At 48.2% G+C, this 27,073-nt stretch overlaps 1 protein-coding gene across 2 annotated transcripts in view; it reads left to right on the top strand.

The window, feature by feature from the left end:
* Positions 1–702: 702 nt before the first annotated feature.
* Positions 703–27,073, top strand: part of TBXAS1 (thromboxane A synthase 1) — a 183,556-nt gene continuing 157,185 nt past the window's right edge. For both annotated transcript variants that reach the window (XM_084785965.1, XM_084785964.1), the window contains exon 1: positions 703–954. In XM_084785965.1, the coding sequence (XP_084642091.1) occupies positions 866–954 (89 nt within the window). In that variant the 5' untranslated portion in view covers positions 703–865. The remainder of the gene's footprint in view (positions 955–27,073) is intronic.

Below are 27,073 nucleotides of genomic sequence, written 5' to 3'. Positions count from 1 at the left end.
CATCCCGCCTCCATCCATACCCTCTTTATATGCCACTGATTTTCTTTACAGGACAAACTGCTTGTCCACGGGCTGAGTAACATCATGGTGAGTGGTTCCTTCCTCTTCCTGCCTTCTTTTCTAGTATCAAGATGCAGCTCACTGACTAATAAGCAAATAAAATCGGCCAGTGGCTTTCATCAGCTCAGCTCAGAGCTAGATGGACCAACCCACGCACGGCCATGGGTAAGCTTTTAGACAACCAAGAAACCCGCCAGCTCAGGCTGGCAGCACCCACCCGAGGTAAGATCAGTGATCTGCACTGGCACTCTGGGTACAGCCCTGATAACCAATGGACTTTGAGGAATTGGCTGCAAAGCAGACAGCGCTTTCCATCCAGCTGGTGTCTGGCCCCCAGGCTCTGTGGGACACCCAGAGTGCCCTGGTCTCTGTCACTGCGCTTCAGTGGACTGACAGAGGTGTAGAGAGGTAAACGTTGGAGGAGCCCTTTCTCTGCGAAATGCTTATTAGAAGAGCAGCTGATGGTTATATCTATTTTGCTTCTTGGTGACCGTGGGGGCCCCCGTCTGTCTGCTCCTGTCTCCGGGGAAGCTAACATAAATGTTTATTGATAACACAGTCATCAAGAAAATAAAGTTGCTGATTCATTGCCTTACCCAGAAACCCTTTGTTTCTCTCTCTGCTTCCTTCCTCTTTATAAAGGCACACTCTGAGAAAGAGCACATTTGGGGGACCCACTTGATGTGTTGCTGGCTACCTATTTCTTTCTCCATCACCTATACACAAATCGGGGCTCCTAGAGGGTCAGGAAAGCAACTCCCTCTTTTCTCCAGAGGACCACCGCTCTTGGGGTCTCAGAGGAACAATGGAAGTGCCGTGGTTTCTCAAGTTAGAAGCGAGTGGCACCGGAGTGACTGTGACTCTGTCCGTGGCTCTCTTGGCCCTCCTGATATGGTAAGTACAGCCAACCTCAGGGACTGTGACATGGCCAGAAATGTCAGCCTGGGAGCCTGCGGTGCCAGGTGGGGTATGCGGGCGTGTGTTTTTCTTCTTGTCTAATCTACAGGGAGTTGAGTACGAACACAGTTTCAGAATTAAAAGCAAACAGCCAGGTTAATCTTTTGCTAAAATGCATGAGATTCAAGTGTCAGGAAATGCTGGTGATTCAGTGACTGGGAACGCTACACATAATTAAGTCCGAAAGAGATGGAAAAAGAAGCAAATTGGAAAGGCGTTAGGTATGGCCAGAACAGTTCCCTCAACCCCTGTTAGGCCTTCGACCCTTGCTTTCCTAAAGTCCTTCTTCATGTTGCGCTGATACCAGATTCAGCCTCTTGGTCAACATCACGTGGAGGACATGGAAGCTCTTTGGCAAACTTTGCAGCAAGCTGTTGACAGGGATGTGTGCAGGCTTACAGACAAAGTCAGAAGAAATGTCCTAATTGTCTAATATGTGGTAGAAAGAAGGGAATGGGTGCCAAACGTGGTGCAAGGTGCAGTGCCTGTGAGGCTGGGGACAGTCGCTCCCCTGTGGGCTTGTTAAATCAACAGAGTTTTGGTTGTTTTGAAGCTGGCCCCAGTGATGACTGTGAAAGAAAAGACCTCACAATGAGCTGCATTCGTGTCTGCCCAGCCCATCAGTTACATTTCTTAGAGTTACCCACGTATTCCCAAACATCTGGATTTAGGTGGCTCTTGGTTTTAAGGGGAAAGTGGGGGGAAAAAATAGAGCTAGAAGTGACTTTCAATTTATGTTTCTAGTGGTAATAAAACCTCCTGTAGATTAATAACTGGGAAGGCACTTTGAAAAACATCAAGCATTATGCAAATGTGAGGTATTATTCTTTTGGAATTTGCATAGCTGAAAGTGGGATGCACCTTTGATGTTCTCTGATGATGAAATGACTTCTTGGAAATTGGCTCAGGAACCCGGTCTCAGTCCCAGCGCTCTTCTGCTTTTTAACTGGTTTAAAAATTTTTTTTTTTTTAGCTTTTCTGTCTCAGCATAGCATACCTGGCATTGAAACCAGCCACACGTGATAACAAGAGCAAATGGTAGTCCCTTGCCCTGAACCCTGATAATCCACCTCAGTGTGTTTTTATGCTCTGTGGAATCCAAAACAAAGTACGTGGCACACAGTAGGTGCAGCACAGATGCCTACCACTGCAATTGACCCCTCACCCATGTAACCCAGTGCGTGGTTGGGGAAGATGGCTCAGAGGAAGAGCCCGTGGATAGTGTATGTGATGTCCTGGGTTTAAACCCCACACTGTAGAAGAAAAGTCTTTAGTGGCTTGATCTCTGTATTCTCGCTTCTTATTAATGTTCTGATTATGGGCTGTGGCCATAGAGTGCTTGCCTAGGTGCACAAAGGCCTGGGGTGGATCCCCAGCACCCATACATTGTGGGTATGGTGACATAATCTGTATACAATGCTAGAACTTGGGAGGTAGAGGCAGGAGGAATGAGAAGTTCAAGGTCATCCTTAGCCAACCCACACTATAGAAGATCTTGTCTTGAAAAAGAAAAAAAAACCCTTATTAATATTACTTTCTCTTCATCGGCCGTGTTCTGTGGCGCTCAAAGCCTTACCCGCCTGAGTCTTCCAGGTGGCCCCGCAGCAGTACCTCCCTTGGACACATTTCTACATTCCCTCTCTGTGTCCTTTTCATTTCCATCCTCTTTAACTCTCAGCTCTTTGCCTAATATATAGCATGGCCCCAATAATCGTTTGATGACCGAATGAGTGGGCCGCATGCGTTACCATTGCTCTGATCATGGAAAGGGCCCGCGTCCTCCCTGATAAGCTGCATAGCTGGGTGTTCCCAATCAGCTTTCTGCAGAGACTCACGGACACGCCATCCGGCAAGGCAGCTGTGCGTGTGTAATCTACTCCCGGGGCCCTATTAATAACCCAGTTCAAAGACACGGAGTGACGAGAGAGGCACGGAGCACAGGTGGTGAATAGGAAGTAAGAGCTGGCTTCTATTTGTTATCACAGAAATATTTATCAACTTGTTAATGTGTGCCACCGTGGTGGGAGGCCCGAGTTTAAGGTCAGGGAACAGGAGATGTGGATCAAATGAGCCAGGGACGGGGAGACATGGCTGTCACGGGGGTGGGGTGGGGATGGAGCTCAGTGTCTACAAAGGTAAAAGTTGCTGGGGGAGGAGGCAGCAGAGAGCATGGCTATGGCCGTGGCCCTGATACTCTTGTATGTTTGCCTCCATCCAGCTTAATGACAACCATGCTTGGGATACTTATGTTCCTACTCCAGGCGAGACTCTAGGCAGCCATTAGGAGCAGCCCCAGCTTGGCTTGGGCAAGGCCCCCCCCCCTACATCTCCTATGAATATACATACATATATATATATATATATATATGTGTGTGTGTGTGTGTGTGTGTGTGTGTGTGTGTGTGTGTGTGTAGGAGGGGCTATGTCTCTAGTGAAGGGGGCCTTTGAGAGACCCTCACAGTTATCTTGTACCCACGAGAGTCTGTGGAGAACAGCGTGTTCTAGTGGGCTGTCTACCGCAGGTGTCCAGTTTTTGGTCCTGGCACATAACGTCATCTGTAAAGCTCATAATTGAGAACTATGCAATCCTGTTACAAAAAGAAAAACCACACATGAAAATATCAGTTTCTTAAGTAAGTTTAATGTTTTGTGTTGGGCTGGATTCGTGGACATCCTTGGCCATATGTGACCTGTGGCATTAGAGCTGGGCACACCTAGCTGACCTCCTTTAGAAGCCCAGGGTGACAGTGATGGCTAGCCTAACTGCTGAGCAGATAAAGGCACCAGGGCCCTGAGGTTGTGTCTTGTCCTCTCAAGCCTGTGGGTCTGTCAAGGCCTTCTACGGGCTATCCTTTCTCACTGGGAATCCGGAAGCCTCGAGCTCATGGCACCGAGGGGGAGGCACTACAAATGTTCGGCTGAGTGAAGTCAATTTTACAAGCCCATATTTATCAGCTCCAGATGCCCTGTTTGGTCCCTGCCACTTCAGCCACTCCATCTCCCCGGCTCTCCCGACACCCCGTGCACTGGTTACACTGTGCGGCGCTGTGTAGGTCTCACGCCCGCTGCACACGGGCCGGCTCTCTGTTTAGAATACTGTTCTCTCTGCTCTTACTTTTAACACGAAGCCCAAGGGTGTGTTCTTGGTGGAGTGTCTCCTTTCTCCTCCAAAGGCACGGAGAAGACCTGCTCTATATTCCACCTCTTTTACTCGCCATGCCTGGCACATCGGTGTCTAAGAAATGCTGGCAGACGGCCCCGAGTCTCTGCCAAGTCTTCCCTCCCTTGGCCTTCTGTTAGACTTCATGGTTGTGAAATCCGAACCTTTTGCCGTGAGCCTACCTTGCTTCCTGAAGACCTCATGTGTGCGGTGTGAGGCAGCTTGGTGCCTGCCTTTATAATTATTTCAGCTTGCCTGGCTTTTTGTTTGTTTGTTTGTTTTACCGCCCCACTCACCTTATAGAGCAGAGACCATGGGTTTAATAATGAGCAAATGATTTTTAAGTATATGCTGGATTTGCAGGAAAGACAGACTAAACCTTTTTCATTTAAGAGAGACTGCTATAAGCTAGGTGTGATTTTTTTTTTGATAATTTCCCCCAAACTGAATTGGTGTCGGTTTTTTTTTTTCAATGATGTCCATTTGAACTGTTGAGCGTAGTGATTTGGGGACATCTGGGGGTTGGGGCTGCTTCACTGTGGCTGGGGATAGAATTGGGGATGTTGATTATGTTAGTGGCAAGGATATGAAGCTATGCCTTGGTGATTAGCACACTGTATAAGTGTGTGTGTGTGTGCATATGTGTGAGTGTGTGTGCGTTTGCACATTGGGACATTGGGTGCCTTCTTACATTGCTCTCTACCTTATTTATTGAGACTGAAGCACACTGACTGGCTGCCACACCTGTTTTCTTTCTTTTTTTTTATTAATTTATTCATATTACATCTCAGTTGTTAGCCCATCCCTTGTATCCTCCCATTCCTCCCTTCCTCCCACTTCTCCCCTACTCCCCTCCCCTATGTCTGTGTCTGAAGGGGACCTCCTCCCCCTGTATATGCTCATAGGGTATCAAGTCTCTCCTTGGTGACCTACTATCCTTCCTCTGAGTGCCACCAGGCATCTCAATCCAAGGGACATGGTCAAATATGGGGCACCAGAGTTTGTGTGAAAGTCAGATCTCCTTCTCCACTCAACAGTGGAGAATGTCCTATCCATCGGCTAGTCTGGGTAGGGGTTCAAGGTTTACTGCCTATTTTTTCCTTGGCTGTTGCCATAGTTTGCGGAGGACCCCAGGGCCCAGACTCGCCTGTAGTTTTCCAGGACCCGCTGGATCCTTCTATTTCCTCATTCTCCCAGGCTTCTCACTCCTAAAGTCTCAATAGGATGTCCTCCCCTCTTACCCACTTTCCTGGTAGGTACAGTTTTTCATGGAATATACCCAGAAGATGCACTACCACACAACAGGGACATATGCTCAACCATGTTCATAGCTGCCTTATTCATAATAGCCAGAACATGGAAACAGCCTAAGTGTCCCTCAGTAGAAGAATGGATAAAGAAACTGTGGTACATTTACACTATGGAATACTACTCAGCTATTAAATATAAGGAATTCCCGAAATTTGTGGACAAATGGATTGAACTAGAAATGATCATAATGAGTGAGTTAACCCAGAAGCAGAAATACTCAAATGGTATATACTCACTTATATCTGCACACTAGCCCAAGGGGCATGTCCCATGAAAAACTACACACCTGTTTTCTTACTCTCGACATTAGGGATCCAAACTCGGGTCTTCACGTTTTCCCCGTAAGTGCTTTCCCCACTCAGCCACTGCCCTACTCCATTGGATTAAAACTCGCTTTTTATTTGGTGACGTAGCTCAGTGGCAGAGGGCTTGTGTGGCACAGACAAAACCCTGGGTCTCCTTCCCAGGAGTGAGATGGCAGGGGTTGCAGGGAAGAACACCATTTTTCTGAATAAAATGGTTTGAAATTCTTACTCCGAGAAGTAAGTTGAGTTGAATATCGCTTAAGGCACCCTTAAGTACTAGTGTGTTTTGGCTTTCAAGCTATGCCTCAGGCCTGGCAGCAGGATTCTTGGGGTAGATAAAGATTTCTTTATCCTGTTAGAAAGAGTATGAAGAAATAGCCCAACTATTAATAATAGGCTTCTTTCAGGAGTGGGTTCGGAGAGATTTATTTTCTTCTTTTAGTCTTTCTAAAGCTTTCCTATTTCTTTAAGGAGCATGGATACATAGCAAAAATAAAGAAAAAAATTTTTAAAGAGCAATTTTGCTTTGGGGGAAAAAAGAGTGAGGGAAGTGCTCCTTTCAACAAGTCCAGGGGGACCCAGGAAGCAGCTGCGTCCTTAGGGCATGAGGTTTAGAACCTGGGGTGACATAGTTTTGGGGGGAATTGGAAGGGCGGTGTGATCAGCATGAAAGGCAGTGTGAAGACAGAAGGGCAGCCCAAGCCGCACGCGTGCACACCATGAGGTCAAGGGGTGGAAGGTGGGAAGGTGGGAAGGTGGGAAGGTGGGAAGGTGGGAAAGTGGAAGGGCTGTTGATGCTGGGCTGCGCTCCGTGCTGTGGCTCCAGGACTCACAGGTATGAGAGGCTCAGGATTTACAGAAGAATCTGAGTGGGGTGGCGTGCTGAGAAACGCTTCTAACACTAGTTTAAGTGAAGGCGTGTTTGAGGATTATTAGGCCTTGAGATCACTGTGGAAAGCACCTCCCCCCGCCCCCCAATGCTTACAAGTTTCTCAGAGGAGAGCTTGCTTTCTGTAAGAGAGAGGAAGTTCCAACTCTAGAGCCTTATCTGCTGCCAGGACATAGTTAAGATAAACCGCTGGGGTAGAATGTGGGGGCCAGATAAGAAACCTGGAGCACGTCAGAGCAAGAGAGTATTGCCGTCAGCCCTCCATGGGTGCCGGTCTGTAGTCACGGCTTCAAGCAACCTCAGCTTAAAATATTAAAGCAAAAATAAAACAAATATGGTGGAAACTCCAGAAAGCAAATTTGACTTGGCCACGTGCAGAGGCTATAGTGGATCCACCAGTACAAAGCAATGCTGTGGTACTTCCTGCTGGTCCCTCCTGTCACTGCCACGTCACAGCTCCTCAGCCTCAGCCAACCAGACTGAGCTTGGCCTGCCTGGTACATCATTTGTATATGATGGTGCTAGGCCTGTGATGCTTGCACCTGTACTGAGCATGCGCAGACTTTGCCTTACCATATTTCCCTAACAATAAAGTACGGTATCTCCTCAGCCCGTCCATCCATCATATTGGCTATTAAAAGTCATCTACAAGTGATTTAAAGCACACGGGATGATGATGTGTGCAGATTATGTACAAAGCCTGAGTCATTTTTCTGTAAGGAACTAGAGAATCTTGTGCTTTGATGTCTGTTGCAAGGAAGTATTGAAAATTAGGCCATGTGGATACCTGTGTTTTCTGATACAATCAAAGGAAGAAGAAAAAAAGGTGTCACTATATCAGTATCCACAGACTGAAGGTCAGTTTGGTCACACTCCCCTCTTTTATTTATTTATTTATTTATCTATCTATTTATTTATTTATTTATTTAGCTTCTAACTAGATCTAAGGTAGGCCCACCTTTCTTGGAGAGTCATAGAAAATCAAAGGCCCTAGAAAATGCTGCAGGAAAAGAAACTTATTCACCTTCATTTACTCCAGTATTCCCACATTTATTTGATGAAGTAATGCTGGGTTTGGCCATGGCGGAAGGGAAAGTCGAGCCTTTTCCCTAGGAAAGATGGCTAGATGGATGCACTGTGGGCTGGTAGAGAGTGGAGACTGTAGCAGGGCGAAGGGGGCACACCTATAATCCCAGCACCTGAGGAGGCAAAGGCAGGTGGTTCTCTGTGAGTTCGAGGCCAGTCTGGTCTACAGAGAGCCCAGGATAGCCAACGCTACACAGAGAAACTCTGTCTCAGAAAAAAAACCAAACCAAACAACAAAAAAGTGAAGTCTGCTACAGAGAGGCTGAAAGATTAAAATGACCCTTTCAGGCCCCGAGGTTCCAAGGGTCCACGTATTGTTTCCTACAGGACAAGAAAGCTATAGAGTCTCTAGTGGCAAAATTAGGGTCCCACCATGAGCTCTGGCTCTAACTTTAACACCAGAGGAGCAGCAGGCAGCCCATTTGTGCAGTGAGGTGACAGGAGTGTTGCCCTGGGAGTGTACGAGTGCCCTTGCCATCCATCAGGGACACTGCCGAAGCCCTTGGGCGTGGTGTAGGCAGCAGCAGAGAAGGCTACTGGACCTTCCGGATCCAGATGACGTCAGTGTCGTTTTGTGTAGATCTATGTGAGCCTGGCTACTCCCCCTGCAAAAGTCGGCTAAACGGCGAATGATCCACGAACGGCGGCGGTTCTTTCCTTTGTTCGTGTCCCCTGCTCATCCTCCTAAGTGGCAGCCCTTGGGCCTGACAGAGTGCCCTGGAAGCCTGGAAATTTACCGAGAAGCAGTGTGGGGGCCTTCACGAGAGCTTTGTGAATGATGAGCATCTCTCTCACCCTTTGCTTTTGTTTGGTTTTTTTCCCCTTTCTGTTTATGAGTATTTTACACATATATATTTGTGTACCACCTGCATGCAGTACCTGAGGAAGCCTGAAGAGGGAGTCAGATCCCCAGGGACTGGAGTTACAGAAAGTTGTGATTGGCCGTGTGGGTGCTGCGGGTTAATCCCCAGTTCTTCAGAAGAGTAGCCGGTGCTCTTAACAGCTGAGCCATCTCTCCAGACCTGTAGCCTTTGTTTTTGTTGTTGCTGTTTGTTTGTTTGTTTGTTTGTTTGTTTTGTTTGATTCTCACATGCAGCCCTGGCTGGCCTGGAACTTGCTATTGGAGTAGGCTGACCTCAGTCTCTCACAGGTCCCCTGCCTCGGCCTCCTGAGTGCTAGGATTAGCCACATGTACTAGCATGCCTGACCTGTTTTGGGTTTTTGGAGGCAGAGTCTCATATGGCTCTAACTCACATGTAGTCAAAGATGACCTCACACTTCAGTTTCCCCGCCTCCATCTTCTGAGCGCTGGCATGACAACCGTGCTACATCCGGCTTTACACAGTCTTAAGGACTGAACCTAGGGCCACAGGTGTGCTAAGTAAGTACTATTTCTCCAGTCCCATCAGCCTTTCTGGGCCTTGAAATGCAGGGAAGAACAGAATGGGCAGCTGAGAGGAGCGAGAACAGTCCAGGAGGGGCAGGATCCCAGGCGAGGGCCCATTAGAGTTGGTAACGTTTAGTGGAACAACACATTAAGAGTGTGAATAATGGGCAGTCTAGAAATACATTTCAAAGGCTGTGGGTAATTCCCAGTGCCTCGTGGCGCCCGGGGAAGGATGGGCTCTGCTCCTCCTTTTTGATTTTTTGCATTTTTTTTTTTTTTTTTTTTTTTTTTTTTTTTGCCTGGGATACAATGGGTACTTCAGCTTAATAAGGCACCAATGAGTGTGGAGATAAAAATCAAGCCTGCTTATGAAAACTAGGTCTGCATTTCCTTCAGGACTATTTCCATAGAATATTATGGGGTGGTTTGTTTTGTTTGTTTTATTTTCTCTCTTCAATAGTCATGCAGTGTCTCTGTCCTTCTTCTCACTTTATTGATTTTTCCAGAACGAGAGTACGAGGTGTGACTGTAAAGCAACGTGACTGATTATTTTAGCATACGCACCAGAACTTATACCAGCCAGATGCATTTTATGACCTTCAAAGGCATTTTCCTGATAGGCTGAGCCCTCGCTGCACACCCAGGACTATCAGAAACTGTGTCCTCAGGACTCCGCTGTGGGGAAGGCATGAGGTTGTCTAGATGGGGGCTCCGGGAAGGCCTCGGGCAAAGCATCTTTGCTGAGAGTGGATAGGTCCTTAAAAATAGCTCCCAATTTGGCAAATAGGTGATTAAACTGGCTAATAGTATTTACAATCCAAATAAAAGGTGATTATAAATAATAAAGCTTCCAGGCGCTATTTGCTGACGGAGGCAAATGAACCAGTTGTGGAAGACTTTGAATTCTGCTAGAGGGCCAAATTCACCGGGCAGATGAGGATTTTGTTGTTGTTGTTTCTTTTTTTTTTTTTCTCCTAGAAAGCAATGGTAATGTTCTAATTGTTTATGGTCAACCCCCCCCCCCATGTGTATGTGTATGTGTTGTACATGTATGTGGACATTAGCATGTGTGTGTACACACATGTAGGTACCGAAGCCAAAAGTCAAGATCAAGTGTCCTCCTCAATTCCTTCTATAATCTCCATTTTAAAAAAGAGTATGCACATGTACCTGGGTGGGAGCGGCAGATGCCATGGAGGCCAGACTAGGACACTGGACTCCCTGCAGCTGGAGCTACAGGCAGCTGTGACACTCTAGAAGTGGGGTCCTCTGCCAGAGCAATGCATGCTCCTAACTGCGGAGCCATCTCTCCAGAGCACCCACCTTTTTTTTTTTTTTTTTAAAGACAGAGACTCTCAATGAATGAATCTGGAGCTCATCAATTGGGCAGGCTGGCTAGCCAGCAGCGCTAGGAATCCCCCGTCTGCTTCCTCCAATGCTGGCATTGCAGGTGCATGCTGGCCTATTTGGCTCTTTACACGGATGTTGGGGATCTGAATTCATGTTTTCATGCCGTGTGGAATGCGCTTCCCCATCCTTCCTTGCCTTGTCTAGGAAGGAAATCAGGCCTCTGTGGTACCTGATCTCAGAACAGGGGGTGTGAGGTACTTTTCTGTTGAATGACCAAATAAATTACAGCAGCACTTAAGGGAGGGAGGCTTACTTTTGGCTCAAGACTCATCCACCGTGGTGGCCATAGGGGCACCTCAATCCATGGGGGTAGGAGCTGGTAGCGCAGCTATTTCATGTTTGGTGGAGCAGTGAACTGGAACTCAGGCCAGAATCTGGAGTGGCTGTCACAGTCGTCCCACCACTGGGGACCAACCATTCAAACACATGGGCTGTGGGAGCCGTTCGCATCAAAAGCGTAATAGGCAGAAGAGAGGCAGAAATCTCCCTTCTTACGTCAACAAAGCGGAGCGTCAGTTTTACGTCTGTGCCTCACTCAGCTGCTCAGGAACCTGTTTGATGTTTCTTCGCTTAGGAAGAAGTGGCTTTCCCAGGAATAGAGCTACCGAGTGTCCCCCCCCCCAGCCCCAGATACCCCTAAGAATAAATAGGCTATCCTTTGCCATTTAAGGTAAGCATTTATCTTTGGGAACCCCAGTAGCCTTGCAGGGACCTGTTCCTTGTGGCAGGGATAACTTGCAGGGAAAGTATCTTTGGGGAGCAGATGCCTATGTTGTCACTGGCTAGTGTTTCAGTTACTGGGGACCTCAGGGTTCCTGGTTCATCAGAAATGTGTGATGTACACCTTCCTGGTAGGAGGGGTGAGGTGGGCCGTGGAGCCAGGGCTCCTCTGGAGGAACCCTTGGCAGTTTTGGGTTGTCATCAACCTAAGCAGAATCCAGCTCTAGGCCATCTCGCTGGGTTTAGCCATCCTCACACAAAAACATGCTTCTGAAGTTTTGTCTCCACGGACGGTCAGCTCCTGAACAGAGTCCCGGAAGGAAGCTGGCCCTCTATATTTTCAACGTGGGGAAAATGGTGTCAGAGGTGATTAAAAAAAAAAAAAGCCAAGAGATAGTGGCTTCTCCTCCATCAGTACCCTACCTCATGAGCATTGCATAGACACCTGGGGTGGGGGAAGGGGAAGAGAGCCAGAGAGAGAGAGAGAGAGAGAGCCAGCCCTGCACCACACATCAGCAGCTGCCGCCACATTCTGATCAAATGTGGTCAAATACAGGGCACCAGAGTTCGTGTGTTTCACTACATTCTGTCTACCCTTTATAACCTATTCTAAAGTGTTCTTTCCTGAAGGGCCCCTCAAGCAGGCCAGTCTGCAACGAGCCCCATCTTTCCGTCTTGTTCTGCCCCGGGGTGGGGGGGGCTACATTATTTTGTTGCACATACCCATCCTGTCTTCCTGCCCGGACCATCTCCCCCTGAGCGTGCCACCTGAGCTAAAGCTGCAAGTGCCTCATAGCTACTCAGGAAATGCCAGCTGCCATCATGACGCACACTAACTGAGACAGCACCATTGCTTCATAGGATACTGTTGTGTATACAGCTGAAGGTGTGCGTGCGTGCACTTATATATGTGTGTGGGGGGTGGAATGAGTTTCTCTCCCATGTACCTACTAACGCCACTATATTTTCAGTACCTGGCAGAAGGCCTCGCCTGTGACTTCTACCTGAAAGAGTAAATAAATTCTCTGTTCACTCAAGCGATGAATGCCAAAGGTTTCCTGGGCTGTGTACTGGTGCGCCTCATGGATAGCAGACCCATAAACTCAGGGAGATAAAACATTAGAAATGGGAGAACAAGCCGGCACGCCTTTAATACCAGCACTCGGGAGGCAGAGGCAGGCGGATCGCTGTGAGTTCGAGGCCAGCCTGGTCTACAAAGCGAGTCCAGGACAGCCAAGGCTACATAGAGAGACCCTGTCTCAGAAAACAAACAAACAAGACAAACAAACAAACAAAATGGGAGAACAAGACTAGGAAAGACAGGGCAGGAGGGACGCAGCTGTGTGGTGGAGGTGGGGAGTGTGTACAGCACCCCATGCCCTGGGAGGGGAGAAGAGGCATCCGTGTGCCCGCGAGAGGCAGCAGAGAGGAGCAGGCATGGCTGTACCCTGTCCTACTGATCACCAGCCCTAGCTGTTTAGAGCAACAGCATCTGAACTCTTCAGCAACATCCACAGCTGCATGGTTGTCCCCATAGGTCCAGTGCTCTATTGTCCCCACCACAATGTGTATTTATGTAGAGATTGATTGATCTCTCCCATTGTAATTATTCAGACACAAGCCAATTGGAAGCTCTGCCAAGGAGCGGAAGCTGATCAATGAGAGAGCCAGCATCCGTGGGCCAACTTATCATTCGGCTCCAGAGCACAAAAAGACTTGACATTTTAAGCTAACCTGCACCCTCCTATTGTCAATAAACGCACAATTTACATTAGGCTCCCTGAGACATGGAGACTACCTCGCACGCCACCCTCCCACCTCCACAGATCAATAAGCAATGGGCCATAGGCTGCAAACATTGAGAAGGGAGTCCACGCTTTAACCCTCTCTGAATGTGCACACACGACAGGCGCGTTAGGCACCACATCCCCTGATGGAAGGGACTGTGGAGTCCGAGGGGGGAAAACTTCTCAGGAAAAGTGCTGTGCTCTGGGAATCAGCCAGACCTTTCATTTAGGACCAACAACTTCCTGTAGCATGATGTTGGGCAGGTCACATTTCCCTTCTCACTTCCTTGTGAGTAAGAGAAGACTCAGTAGACCCCACTTCTCTGCACATACCCACTTCCTGCCCAGAGAGCTCTCTGGGTCTCCATCTTAGCTTTGGTTTGGTTTTCTCTGTCTCTTGCCCTACAAACAGTCATCAGTCCAGATTCCTAGGTGGCCGTGGACATGTCCTTTCTTCTCTATCTGCTCTCGTAAGGCTGAGGACTCCTAGAGCCTCTGAGACTGAGGGAGTAGTCTTCCCTACCCACCCTGCCCCCCCCCCCCCCCGCCCCGCCACTTGCCCTGTCTCCAGTTCCTCAAATTCACCCTGCAGCCAGGAGACCCCACACGCAGCTCACTGTATCTCAGTGTGGAAAAAAAACCCACCACCAACCAACCTTCCCTAGGTCGCCTTCTCTCAAATCAACTCTTCCTGGCTCGAGAGGGCTCTTGGGGACCTGTCCTCACCAAGACATCTCCTGTCACCTTTCAACTGTTCTCGCTTTTGCTCTCAGTTCCTCGGTGCACCACAGCTATTTCCCTTTCTTTTGTGGGAAGTTCGCTTCTACACTGGCTGACAGCTTCATCATTTGCATTCTAGGCTCCTCCTTCATCATTTGCATTCTAGGCTCCTCCTACCTCTGACCCTCTTCATCCCTGAACACAGCCCAGCCCAGCGGCTTCCCCAGCTGAAGGGAGGGTACCCAAAGGGCAGGAGCAGGTGTTATTCACTCTAGCTGGAATACTCAGGATTGGGCCCAAGCACTTGTGTTACACTCCCATTGTGCAGTAGGCACTCAGCGATCTGAGTGACCGAGCCGAACAAAAAGACACCACTTATGGGACTCTGTAGGGGTATAAATGACCATCCAGTTCATGTTCATTGTTGTTTGACACGTTGGCTGTCACCCTCGAGAATAAGTACCACTCAGTTCTGATTGTGGACCACTCGGACCAGCCACCACACACATTTGTTATATGATGAGATCTCTTCCGGATCGTAAGAGAATTTACCGTTGTAATTTGGGATATACTATGGTGTGGACTGAAATTCATCTCTGTTCTACTTATTAGGAAGGAAAAGATGTGAGACGACATCAGGGGACAAAGTGGGCAGGGGGAGCACAGTACACTCTCAAGAGCCCCAGCGGGTTCACAGACACCTTACTCTTGCCCACCTTCCCCACTTCCTTATGATGGCTCAGAGACTGGGCTTTGTGGTGACCTGGGTTCAAATCCTGACTGACCTTAAGACCTTAAGCAATCTAGGGAAGATATTGTGCCTCAGTTTACCTAAGTGTAAAATGTGCGTGGATATGTGTGCGCGCGTGCGCAAACACACACACACACACACACACACACACACACACACACACACACACACACACGGAAGAAAGGCAGTATCGGAGCACCACAGCCAGCTTTGAACCTCAGAACTTTTCTTTTCTATATGGTGAAGAGGAGGTGGCCATAATTCCCCATGCCTTTGAAAGTGAGGGCTTTCCAAACAGTATGCTTCACACCAGCAGCATGTGCTGTCATTAACCTGTTGTTGGCAGCACTTAGCCTCTATCAGCTCTTAGTTATCTTAAAATCTGTTTCCTGGAAAACTGCTTTGCAAAACAAGCCCTCCATTCAGTCTGCTTCCCAGAATATGCTCCAGTTTTCCCACGCCAGACGCGCGTTCATCATCTGACGTGGAGGGAAGAGCCCCTTCTCTTCCCATGCGACCATCATGCGACCACCCTTTCATTGGTTGCCGGCTGCCTTGCCTTCCCATTTCAGAACTTGAAGTATAAAGGATGTGCAGCAGGTTGGCACACAGACCCTGCGAGGCCTTCCTCTTCTCACAGAGTTCAGGTGCTGTGTCCCCTGCTCACTGTAGCCGAAGCCCCGGCTCGCCTCATCCTTTACCATGCCACCCAAGAGATTTCTTTACATTTTGCTTATCTTCTCTCTCAAACCAAATCTCAAACCCAGTTAGCTAACCAATAAGCTAACCAGCCAGTTAGCCAACCAACCAACCAACCAACCAACCAGCTACCCAAGTAACCCACAACCAACCACTTAGCCATCTCTTTCTTGACTATATATTCTATATAGTCTACCCACTACCACTCCACTCTTCCTCCCTTGCCAGCAAAGTGACGACCCCTGTCCCCTCCCCACCCCCACCCCCCAACACTTAGCAACTCACCTTTCAGCTCTTGTTGTAGTTGGTTTCAGTTGCTATGATAAAACATTGACCACAAGCAACGTGGGGGAGGGAAGGGCTTGTTTGGCTCACACGTTACAGCCGTTACAGCCGTCATGAAGGGAGTCATGGCAGAAACTCAAATAGGCCAGGAGCCTGGAGGCAGGAACTGCAGCAGAGCCCATGGAGGGCTGCTTCCCGGCTCTCCATGGCTTGTTCAGCTTGAGTTCTTAGACCACTCAGGACCACCTGCTCAGGAATAACCCCTCCCACAGTGGGCCGGGCCTTCCTACATCAATCATTAATCAAGAAAAAAAAACACTCCACAGCCTTCCGTGGTGCTGGTCTCTTGTTAATAACAGATGACTCCAGCTACAGCTGACCAGAAGCCACTGATGATTAATTAAAATACATCACACAAGTAGCTCTGGCAGAGTCTTAAAAAGACTCTCAAACTTTCCTCTGAGATTTCAGGCCTCCACCACCTGCAGTACTTTCCACCTTCCTTTTTTTTTTTTTTTTACAAGCTCCTACAGAACAGCCTTTTCAACTCCAAGCACGCAACAGCTTTTCCAGCCCAAAGTTCCAAACTCCTTCCCCAGAAGAATATGGTCAGGGCTGTGGTAACCATTCCTCACGACCCTGGTGCCACCATCTGTATTTGTTACAGAGCAGAAAGCACTTAGAGGAAGGACTTCATACAGGCATATGGTTCCAGGGAGATAAGAGTCCGTCATGGTTGGGGACATGGCAGCAGACAGGCATTGGCAGCTGAAGCAGGAAGCTGAGCACTCACAGCTTCAGCCATAAGCAGGAAGTGGCGAAAGCAAACAGGAGGTGGGGTGAAACCATAAACACTTAAGGCCCGCCCCCAGTTTTGTACTTCCCCTAGCAAGGCTCTGCCTTCTGCAGATTCCACAGCCTCCCGTAACAGTGTCACCAAGTGTCAAGATTCCCAAGCCTACGGGAGATGTCCAAACCACTACAGCTGCACAGTGGGAACTTCATTTCCCACGGTGACAACTCACTATAAGAACACCAACATGTCACAAGTTCTTAACCATAGTAAAATGTTCTCTCTTCTCTGTCTCTTGGTCTCTAATATGTCTAGTCTCTGGTGCTATTGGGCATATGTCACAGGCATTATTTGTGCATCGAGAGTAAAAAGGTTGGGCTTACTGATTGTGATCCATTGGTCCCTTTTTATAGATGCAGAAATGAAGGTCCTGAAAAGTTAAGTGAATGTAGTTGTATCAGTCAGCTACTGCTGTGTAACAAGCCAGCCTATACTCAGCCACAGACAATCACATTTAGTTTTCCCATGGTCCCTGGCTTAGTCAGACTAGCTCTGTTCTGGGCTGAGGATGGAGTTTGTGTTTGCTCCTTGTGATTGTTAACAGGGCTGAGGTTTGAGAAAGCCTGTTCCAGACCATCCCAAGAATACAGAACACAGACGAGGGAACAGCAAAGTGATGGAGGCTTTGTTTCAGAACCGCCTTCCAGTTGCTTCTCTGCCTGTATGCCTTTGGCTCAGCAAGCTGCAAATCAAAGCCTAGTGAGACTGCGCTGAGGAAAAAGGCCCCACCCTGTAGTGGGAGGTCCTGGTCCTGCCTGAGCCAAGAATGCTGCTGTATAATTTTAATGCAGAAAACTTGAAGAATTGACAGCCTTCAATTGCTCCTTGTTCCAAGTCTAAGACTACACAGTTTTATCTCTGGAAAAAGACAAAACAGCAAAAAACCAAAACAAACATTTAAGACTAATGGACATTTGGATTCGTATTATAAATGAAAACAGTGAATCTAAGTAAACCAGATACTGGGGATGAATCTGCCAACTGAGACACTGACAGGGAGGGTCATGCAGGCCTTGGCTGTGAAGAGATGAGCTGGCATCAGGAACTCCCGAAGCAGCCCAGAATTCAGTGTAGGACTCAGATTGGACCTGGGCCTAGAAATTTCCAGCCAAACAAAGGATGGAGGGCAGGGCCTGGCTGATGGAGACTGGGGCACACTTGACGGGAACCCTGAACTCTCAATCCCAGTGTAGTACAGCAGGACGAGGGGAGGCATGCCTGAAGGTGGGGGGCCTGAGGAGGCTGGGTGCAGAGTGCTTGCCATGTTTGTAATACAGCAGCCAGTGCATATCCTTGCCGACTTGCGAGCTATGGTAGAGGACACCAGGCAGAAAAAATATGGACGTAGTTATGCCAAGAACTGTCTGCAATGCAAACAGTGCTAGGCGTGCTTTCGTAGTCTCATGGGTGGGCTAGTATCCTGGATCACTAAGGGTAAAATATTTATTTCTTGTAACTACCTCTGGGCATCGGCTACTAGCTTTTTAGAAGAAAGGAGGCATCCTCTTGCCCCAGACCTGTGACATACTGTGAATTTTACTTGATTTCAGAGATAAAGTTGACTCCGTCACACGTCACGCTCTCCCTCGCCATGTGTGTTGTCTCTTCTCCCTGGGAAGCTGCTGGGGCATCTGAGCCGCAGGAGGTTTGTGATCCAGGCTCAGACCCTAGGCGCCGTTGTCTTTTTATCTCTAAAAGAGTGCTGACTAAACCACCTAGAATATAGGTTAGTGTTGTCAATAATATGCAGGAAAGCCAAGAGAAAAATAGGAAAAGTAGGACACGCATTGTGAGCCCAGAGTAAGGTGCCTTTAGAGTGGGGCTTCTTTCGGCCTTACCCCAGCACATACACACCACACATGCCACATAATACACACACACACTACATATACTACATACACACTAACCACTCCCTTGTAACCCCTTCACACAGTACATACTACATATACATACAACATAAACATCACACACAGGCACACAGTGTATATGCCATGTACATTACACATGTAATATATTCACATGCCACATATAGCACATGCATACTACATGCAAACTATACACATACAACATACACATAATATACACACCCCACACATATATGCTATACACACACTTTGTGTACACATCACACACACAATACACACCACATATGAACATATATTGTATATACACTGCACAAATAATATACCCACACAAACCAACCCTGTACATTACATACTACTACACATGTGACTTAACTGCCAGTTTTGATAGCTCTTGGAGTAGGTTGAACAGCGTCCCCCTAAAACTCACATCCACCGGAACCTCGCAATGAAACCATATTAGGAAATGGGTCTCTGCAGATACAATCCAATGAGGATGGATTGGAGTGGCCCCAGGACGACTGTCCTTACAAGACAGAGACGGTGTGTCACAAAGTGGCGCGCACTGGCAGGGTGGAGACAGAGAGAAGTTGGAGCAATGTGTGTACAAGCCAGAGAAAGCCAGCAATGTGCAACTTCCAGAAAGTGCCCAGCCTCCACTCAGCCCTGCCAATACTCAGTTTTACTTTCAGCCTCCAGAACAGGAGAGAGGGCCCTCTATTACTTTAAGCCACCCAGTGTGTGCAATGAGTTGAATGCGTAAGGAAAAGAATCCAGCTTCCTCGCCCCAGGAGGCCTTGCTGAGGTAGGGCCAGCAAGGCAGAGAGGCCTGGCTTGAATCAGGGAGGAACCTCTGTCTTCCCTGCAACCTGCCCTCAGGCCAGGGACCAGTCCTGTGGCTGAACTCTGAAGTCTCAGCTTTCCCCACTGTATAGCAGGCATAGCGAGGATGTTGGTGGACATTAAGGGGCATGATGCTGCTAGGTGTGATGGCTCAAACCTGTGACCCTCGCACTTGGGAGGCTAAGGCAGGATTATGGGCTACAGAGTGAACTCAGGCCAGCCTGGACTACAGAGTAAGATCTGGTTTCAATCTAAACAAAGCAACACAACAGGAAATAAAGCACAGGGCTCAATTTTCTCACATTTTATCGTTTTCTCCTATAGGTCAGCATTATGCCTGAGCCATAAGAAGGCTTGGTAATGGCAGCTATTATTACCCTATGGTTGTCTGACATCTAATCCATCCTCAGCCCCTCCAGTTGGAAGCTCCCTTGATCTTACTTTCCTAGGAAAAGCAGAACAGATTGATCTGGTCCTGTGGTGATGTACACTGGCTTTTGGGGCAATGCCTGGGACAGAACAAACAATGCAGCAGTGTTCCACTGTCCCCTCTTGGCGAGGCCGATGGTCACAGGCATGACAGAGGATGGGCAGTTTGACAAGGCCCCATTGAGGCTTTGGAAGAAGAGGCACTCGATTTGCATCTGTTGCCGCTGGGATGCAGGTGATGGAGTAGCCCCCGTGACCCCTGCCCTGGGAGTCATGGCCTTGCATAGTCTCCTCCTCTTTCACACCACGGAGCATCGGTGTATCCAAGACACTGCAGCAGAAGTGATGCCCTGTCACATCCAAGGCCAGATCATGAAAGCCTCAGGATTCCACCTTGGGCTCACATTCCTTAGGACTGTTTAATTAAGGGAAGCAGCCAATATGCTGAGCAACCTGGCCCCCCAAAAGCTATGTAAGAGATTGCAGCAACAGAATGCCCCCTCAACTGGCTTTTGGGAGACCGTGGCCCCCCAAACCACCCTGCTACTCTGCATCAGATTCCTGACTCTCCCAGAAACGCTGGGACTGGATTGACCCGTTTAGGTTGTGTGGAGGGGGGGCGCAGGTAGTCTGCTACAGTCTGTTAGGTTGTAGTAGGCAACTGATGCAGGTGACAAGGTGAGGGCAGGATGAGGAGCTGGGAATAGGACAAAAGTTGTGACGGTAGAAAGGACCTCAAGGTGCGGGGGCCAAGCCAGAGGTCACAACTACTTAATAGTTCATGTGGAAGGACCAGGCATGTTCTGTGACTCTGAGCATCTGGGGCAGAGCTCAAGGGCATGATAGCATGGCCATTTACACGGACAAGCGATGGGTGGTGAGATTTGGTAATCTCACGCTGCAGCTGTTGCCCTTAACCTTGCGTTATCCAATTGCCATTGGATGCATAGTCAGCAACTGCAGCAACAAAGACCAGAGACCAAGGGATGAATTTGCCAAGAACAAGGCCATGGTAAAGATAATACTTTGCATAATAGTAGCAAACAAAATGCAGTGAGATATTTTTATTATATATATATAATATATATAATTATACATATAATTATAATATATATATAAACACATTTTTTTTAGACTAGCATCTTTGTATATAGCCCTAGATGCCCTAGAACTCATTATGTAGACCAGGCTAGTCCTGAGCTCACAGAGATCTACCTGCCTCTGCCTCCAGAGTGCTGGAACTAAAGGCTTTTTGAATGCCTACCAGATTAGGAAAAAAAAAAAAAAGGAACTTGGAATCATTTTTGTACACCCATGACAATATCCATGCCTCTTTGTACCAACCGTGGATGGCCAGAGATGTCTAGCTCAACTGACCAAAGGACTTTCCTTTACTCTTTTGCACAGGACACATGTCTGGGCTACGCTGACTCAGTGGCTAATCTGACCTGTAGGGGTGATGATCTTGTGACAATGTCTGTCTTTCCACAGGGTTTTAACCTAGAGAAGAAACAAAGTGTGGCTTTCTGCATCCTTGTCCCTGAAGATCCTTGCGTTCCAGGCAGTTTATTCCCTTACATATATATATAAAGCAAGAGACAATTGCATCCTAGAGAGAAGTGTAGGCTCCACACCCAGACAGTCCGGGTTTGAATCTTAGCTTTGCTTCTTGCTAGCTGTGTGTCCTTGGGCTGCTTACTTCACCTCTCTGAGACTCAGTACTTGATGGGAGCACATCCCACTCAGCGGGTTGAACAGGATAGGAGCTCAGGTTCAGGTAGAACTCCAGGCCGCCCCGCCCCCACCAGGAAGACTCATCATAGGTTCCCTTATCAGCAGAGCACAGAGGCTTGAGACCCTGTCACCCTCTGTGGGGTCTCACTTAAGTCTGGTGGAGTTCATCTGAAGCACATGACCCTCTTGCATGACACCATCTTAGGGTTCTTTAAGGGTTTCATGAAAACAAGGGATTAGCTTCTCCCGCTTTCCACAGTGAGCCTCTCCACCAAGGACGTCATGAAGCCCATCCTGAAGGCCAAAGAGTAAGTGGGACTTGCCAAGTGGAGGAGACGGAGGAGGATGCTCACATCAGGGAGGGAAGGCAGGGGGAACAGGCAGCTGGGCTATGAGCCACAAGGGCGGGGCTGATACAGTCACATCCCCAAGAAGGGGGGGGGGGGAGCACGGTTCTCCCTCAGATCCGTTCTAGGTGCCTCACTTGACTCACCTTAGTCCTGGCCTTGGAGAAGAGCCCAGGGCAGGAAACAGATCCGTATAACTAGAAATGTGCAGGACAGCCCCAGTCTAAAAGGAGTGAGACTAGAAGACAGTCACCATGGCTCCCCCAAGACCAAGGAACCCCTGGCTCCCTCATTTGTTGTTCATAGGAGAGGCTCTTCCCTGTCTCCTCTGTATGGCATGCATGATTCTGTGGCTTTCAGAGCTGCAACACCCCATCCACCCACCCCCAACCCCCACCTCCCCCACTCTCTCCCCCCACCCCAACCCCTACCCCCCCACCCCCAACCCCCACCTCCCCCACTCTCTCCCCCCACCCCCAACCACCACCTCCCCCACTCTCCACCCCCACCCCCAACCACCACCCATCCCCCATCCCCCCTCTCCCGGGTTCCAAGTGGCCTCCAGGTGTCCCCAGTCTTTTAAAGGCAGCTGTGCTAGCCTGGCAGTAGTGGCACACGCCTTTAATCCCAGCACTCAGGGAGGCAGAGGCTGGTAGATGGATCTTTGTGAGTTCGAGGCCAGCCTGGTCTACAAATTGAGTCCAGGATAGCTAAGGCTACACAGAGAAATCCTAACTTGAAAGAGAATTTTTTTTTAACAATTATAATTTTTTCATACAGTGGAGCAAGCTTCTGGGTGTGCGTGAGTGTGCGCGCATATATGCACATAGGGTGAGCTTTTGTAGGTGCACATATGTATGTGCATGTGGTGGTCAGAGGACAGACAATCTATGTCATTTCTCATTCCACAAGTGATGTCCAACATTTGGACATTGCAAAATGATGTTGTCACCTACAAAGTCCACATTTGAACTCTATTTGAAATCTATTGATTTTAGTTTAAAAAAAAAATCACAGAAAACCTCATAATGTTTTAAGTAACAATTTTGTGTTGTGTTGGGCCCCATTAATAGCTAACATTTACCAATCTATCATTTATCTGTCAACCCATCATCTGGCCATCTATTCACACACCGTCTATCATCACTGGTTTTCCTGGTCGATGGAGTAGCTTAGTCTAGATAAAGTTAGATACATAAACAATACTTTAAAAAGCCACAGCACTCACCCCAGGAGTTCATAATTAAAACCACTTAACTGGCACTGACATCGTTTGATAGCTTTGTTCTGCTTTCACCTTGGAAAACAAAGTACTCACGCCATGACTACGCGGTTTGACTCAGTCCTCTTTGATCCTCACTGGCACAGAAAGGCAGACAATGTCCCAGGATCCTTTAGTGGCTAGTTGTGTGAAGCCAGAGAGCTGGGACCCAAGACAAGATGGTGGCTGACTCAGGCCTCCCTTGGCCATCCCTCCCAAGCTAGTCATCCCACCTTGGCCCACCTCCTACCCTCCTCCTACCCACCTCACTGTCCTAGTGGGTGTTGGCTGGCTCTTTCATAGGGGGCTGGGTTTTCATGGGGCACCCAGCAGCAAACACTCAGTGGTCAGGTTGTCCCCCCAAACATTTCTGACAACATCTTTTGGTCTTCTGTACTCATCCCTCCTCAGGCAGTTTTACAGAGTATCCGTTGGCTATGATGTAATGTTCACATCTCTTGGTCTAATGACATCTTAGAGAGAGGGCCTCGTTATGGGGACCTTGAGTTTTGTTTTGTTTCCGAACTAGCTTTTGTAGGGCACAACTTAGCATCAGGCACCATATTTTCTGAACCGTAACTATCGCTCAGTAGTCAGCAGAATATGAAATAGAAATGGTAGATTTCAACTGAGGATGCACCCTGTGCCGGGTACTTCTTCGCAATGCAAATGATTGATTCACTTTTGCTGTCTGTCGTTGAACTTGTCTAGGCTGTGAATGCCTGGGCTCAGGCTGTGGTGGTAGTGATGTCCGTGATGACCTGGCACCCAGTACCTGACATGGCACTGGTGAGTGGGAACACGTAGGGAGCAGCAAAGGGAGCAGTTACCAGCCTGGCAGCTCTCTCCAGTCCTAACATGCTGGCTGCATTAGCCCCGAGGGCCACACAGGCCTTCAGTCCTGCACTGCCGCCCTCCCTGAGGACAAACCATGACCACAGCTTGGGCTAAAGCCAAGGTCAAGTGCAGAGCAGCTCTTTGTGGTAGTGACACTATGGCAGGACACAGAGGTCCATCTGGCCCATGCGACCACATGAGCTTTGATGAAGGACTTAGGTCTCCTTTGCCAGTCTCTAGCCATCGAGGTCAAACTGTCATCCAGGCCATGGGCAGACCCATAAACAGACCACATTTTACACTGTGCCTTGCTTGGGCCAAACTTAAGAGTCCTGACTTCTCAACAGTGGCTCAGGACCAGATATAGCCGGTGAGATTCCAATGCATGCCTCCCTTACGTCTGACACTGTAAAGAACGGATGACCATTTGGTTTTGTTTATGGATGGCTTTCATGGATGTCATAACATAAAGCTTCCTTGGGGAGGAGGCACATTTACAAATGCAAAGGGTATTGGGAGGTGATGGTATTGGTAAGACGCAAATATGGTGAAATTTGCACCTCTCTCTCTCTCTCTCTCTCTCTCTCTCTCTCTCTTCTCTCTCTCTCTCTCTCTCTCTCTCTCTCTCTCTCTCTCTCTCTCACACACACACACACACACACACACACAATTGGATTTGAAAAGGTAGGAACGTTAAGCTTGTGGGTACGTATTCTCCTGGCTTTCCTGGCCTGAAGACTTGGGATGGAAAAGTAAATTAACTCTCTGGACTATCACAAGCACTAGCTGGTGACTTCTGTTAAAATCATGATGGTTTCTGGAGACTGCTTATCTACTTGGCTGGGTAGACGGTGGGAGGCCGGCTCTGGTGTGGCTGCCTGCTGGCCTCTTGCCACTGCCCCTCAGCTGCACCGCCTGTCTGTCTGTCTGAAGAAGGAAGTCTGTGACAGTTCGTGACCCTGCCCTCATCCCGGGCACTTCTCCTTTTTTCAGCACATCCCCAAAGAAAGGCTGGCTCTCTCTGCAGTTGGTATGGGATCTGAATAACAGCTGGTCCAATTGTCCAGGTCCAACCCCATGAACTCCACCTCACATGGCAACTAGGGCTTGGAAGCTGTGCTTCAGTCGAGAGTCTTAAAGAAGAGAACATTATGGATTATGGGGGTGGATCTAAAATAATAACAATATTTCTTATGTTATAGGGGAAGGGGCTCTAGGTTTTGTCTCATTTTTTTTTTGAGATTTATATAATTTTATGTTATGTTTTGCCTGCATGTATGTTTGTGCACCAGTGTGTTCCTGGTGCTCACAAAGCTAAAAAGATGCCATCGGATCCCCTGGAAGATGAGTTACAGATGCTTGTGAGCCACCTTGTGGGTGCTGGGAAGAAAACCTGGGCCCTCTACAAAAGCAGTGGGTGCTCTTAACTGAGCCATCCCTCTAGCCCTGTTCTGGGCTCTGGAAGGAAAGAGTTCAGTGGACAGACACAGAAGCTCTCTTAGCAGGCACTAAGAGAGATGTAAAGGCGGGAAGGCATTCTAGTGGCCTCTGGGCTGCGGGTTTTGAAGGCAGTTTTGTGAATATTTATGAGGTGGGTGGAATATTCATGCAGTAAGTCTCTTTCAGTCACCGGGGGCCAGGTCCTCTTTTTAGAGTATTTCTTCCCATGACCCTCTAGAAAAGCCCACAAGGGGTGTGTGTGTGTGTGTGTGTTGGAAACTACAGTGCAAATGAATTACAAGGAAGCTGTCATCTTCAGAGGCTGCAGGCTCTTCTTTGGTGCAGATTTGTGGCACCCTGGTTTCTGACACAGGGGGAAGAAGCCAGCTGCAGCTTGTTGCTTAACCACAAGGGACATGCCGACCACCAGCTGCTAAGATGGATGCCCTCAGCCCACTGTCTCCACGCCTTGCCCAGGAGTTCTGAGTAAGGGAAGAGATGAATGAAAGCACAGGCTGTCATGGCCACCAGCCCAGAAGGCTCCAGAAGGAGCAGGTCTTGGCTTTAAAGATGTTTAAAGACATTTAAGACTGATTTTGGACTTACAGCCTCTAGAACAAGGCAGTAAATTTGAATCATTTAAACCACTATGTCGGTGGTCATTTGTTATATCGGCAGTGGGAAAGTACAGTTGGAAAAAAAAATCTAGCTTTTTTCTTTTCTTTTCTTTTTAAGTGGCTTCAGTTTCTGACTTGAAAGCGGCTTCTATTTCTGACAGGATTCACCATAATGTTTACCTTTTAGAGAAGGCCCAACTACGCATGTAAAATGACTTTAATTATAGAGGGCTCAATTAATGAGACTCCAAGTCTACTCCAGTTTTCAATAGCAGGGGACACTTCAGCTATGGTACCAGAGTCAGTTGTTCTACATGTTGTGAAGGTGATGCCATAGGCCTGTGCCATCTTGAACTCATGAGTTTAAATACGTCTGATGTTTTAAGTCACTGCAATTATTACTAAATAGATCAGATCGCTCATCTTTGGCAGAGCCATGCTTTCCTTGACTAAAATCTAGGTGTCAGCAGAGATGACAGCTCCTGGAGGCTCCAGGGGAGGCCTTACTCCTTGTCTGGTTGGGGAGGGGACTCAAGCAATCCAGTCTTGGATGTCAATCACCGTTTTACCAGAAGCAAATGGGGTGGGGCTGTCTAATACCCAGTTGGGGGGGGGCAGTCATAGTGATAACAATTAAACAACCTACTAGGTCTCCAAGGTGTCTGGTTTGTGCCATTCGTGTAACTTCAGTTACAAGGGATGGGGAGCAACTGTTTTAGAGGGGGAATGGAAATTGCTAAGTTTTTTTTATTTAACATTTAAATATGGTTGCTTTAGTTACTTTTCTTATTGCTGTAACCAAAGACCTGGCAAAGAGCAACTTAATAAAGGAAGGACTCGGTGTGAATCGTGGTTCGGGGAATACAGTCCAACATGCAGGGAAGGCACAGTGGGAAGAGAGGTGCGCTCAGCTGGTCCTTTCCCCTTAGTGAGGGTCTCTATTGCTGCAATGAAACACCATGCCCCAAAAGCAAGTTGGAGAGGAAAGAGTTTATTATTCAGCTTACACTTCCAGACCATAGCCCATCATTAGAGGAAGTCAGGACAGGAACTCAAGCAGGACAGGAACCTGGAGGCAGGAGCTGATGCAGAGGCCATGGAGGGGTGCTGCTCACTGGTTTGTTCCCATAGCTTGCTCAGCCTGCTTTCTTATAGAACCCAGGACCACCAGCCCAGGGATGGCACCCACAGTGGGCTGGGCCCTCCCCCACTGATCACTAATTGAGAAAATGCCTTACAGCTGGGTCTCACAGGGGCATTTCCTCAACTGAGACTCTGTTCCCTCTGATGACTCTGACTTGTGTCAAGTTGACACACAAAACC

This window comes from Acomys minous (genome assembly GCF_964271855.1).
Source record: "Acomys minous genome assembly, chromosome: 6".
Classification (NCBI taxonomy): domain Eukaryota; kingdom Metazoa; phylum Chordata; class Mammalia; order Rodentia; family Muridae; genus Acomys; species Acomys minous.
This window is presented reverse-complemented; position numbering and strand designations above follow the sequence as displayed.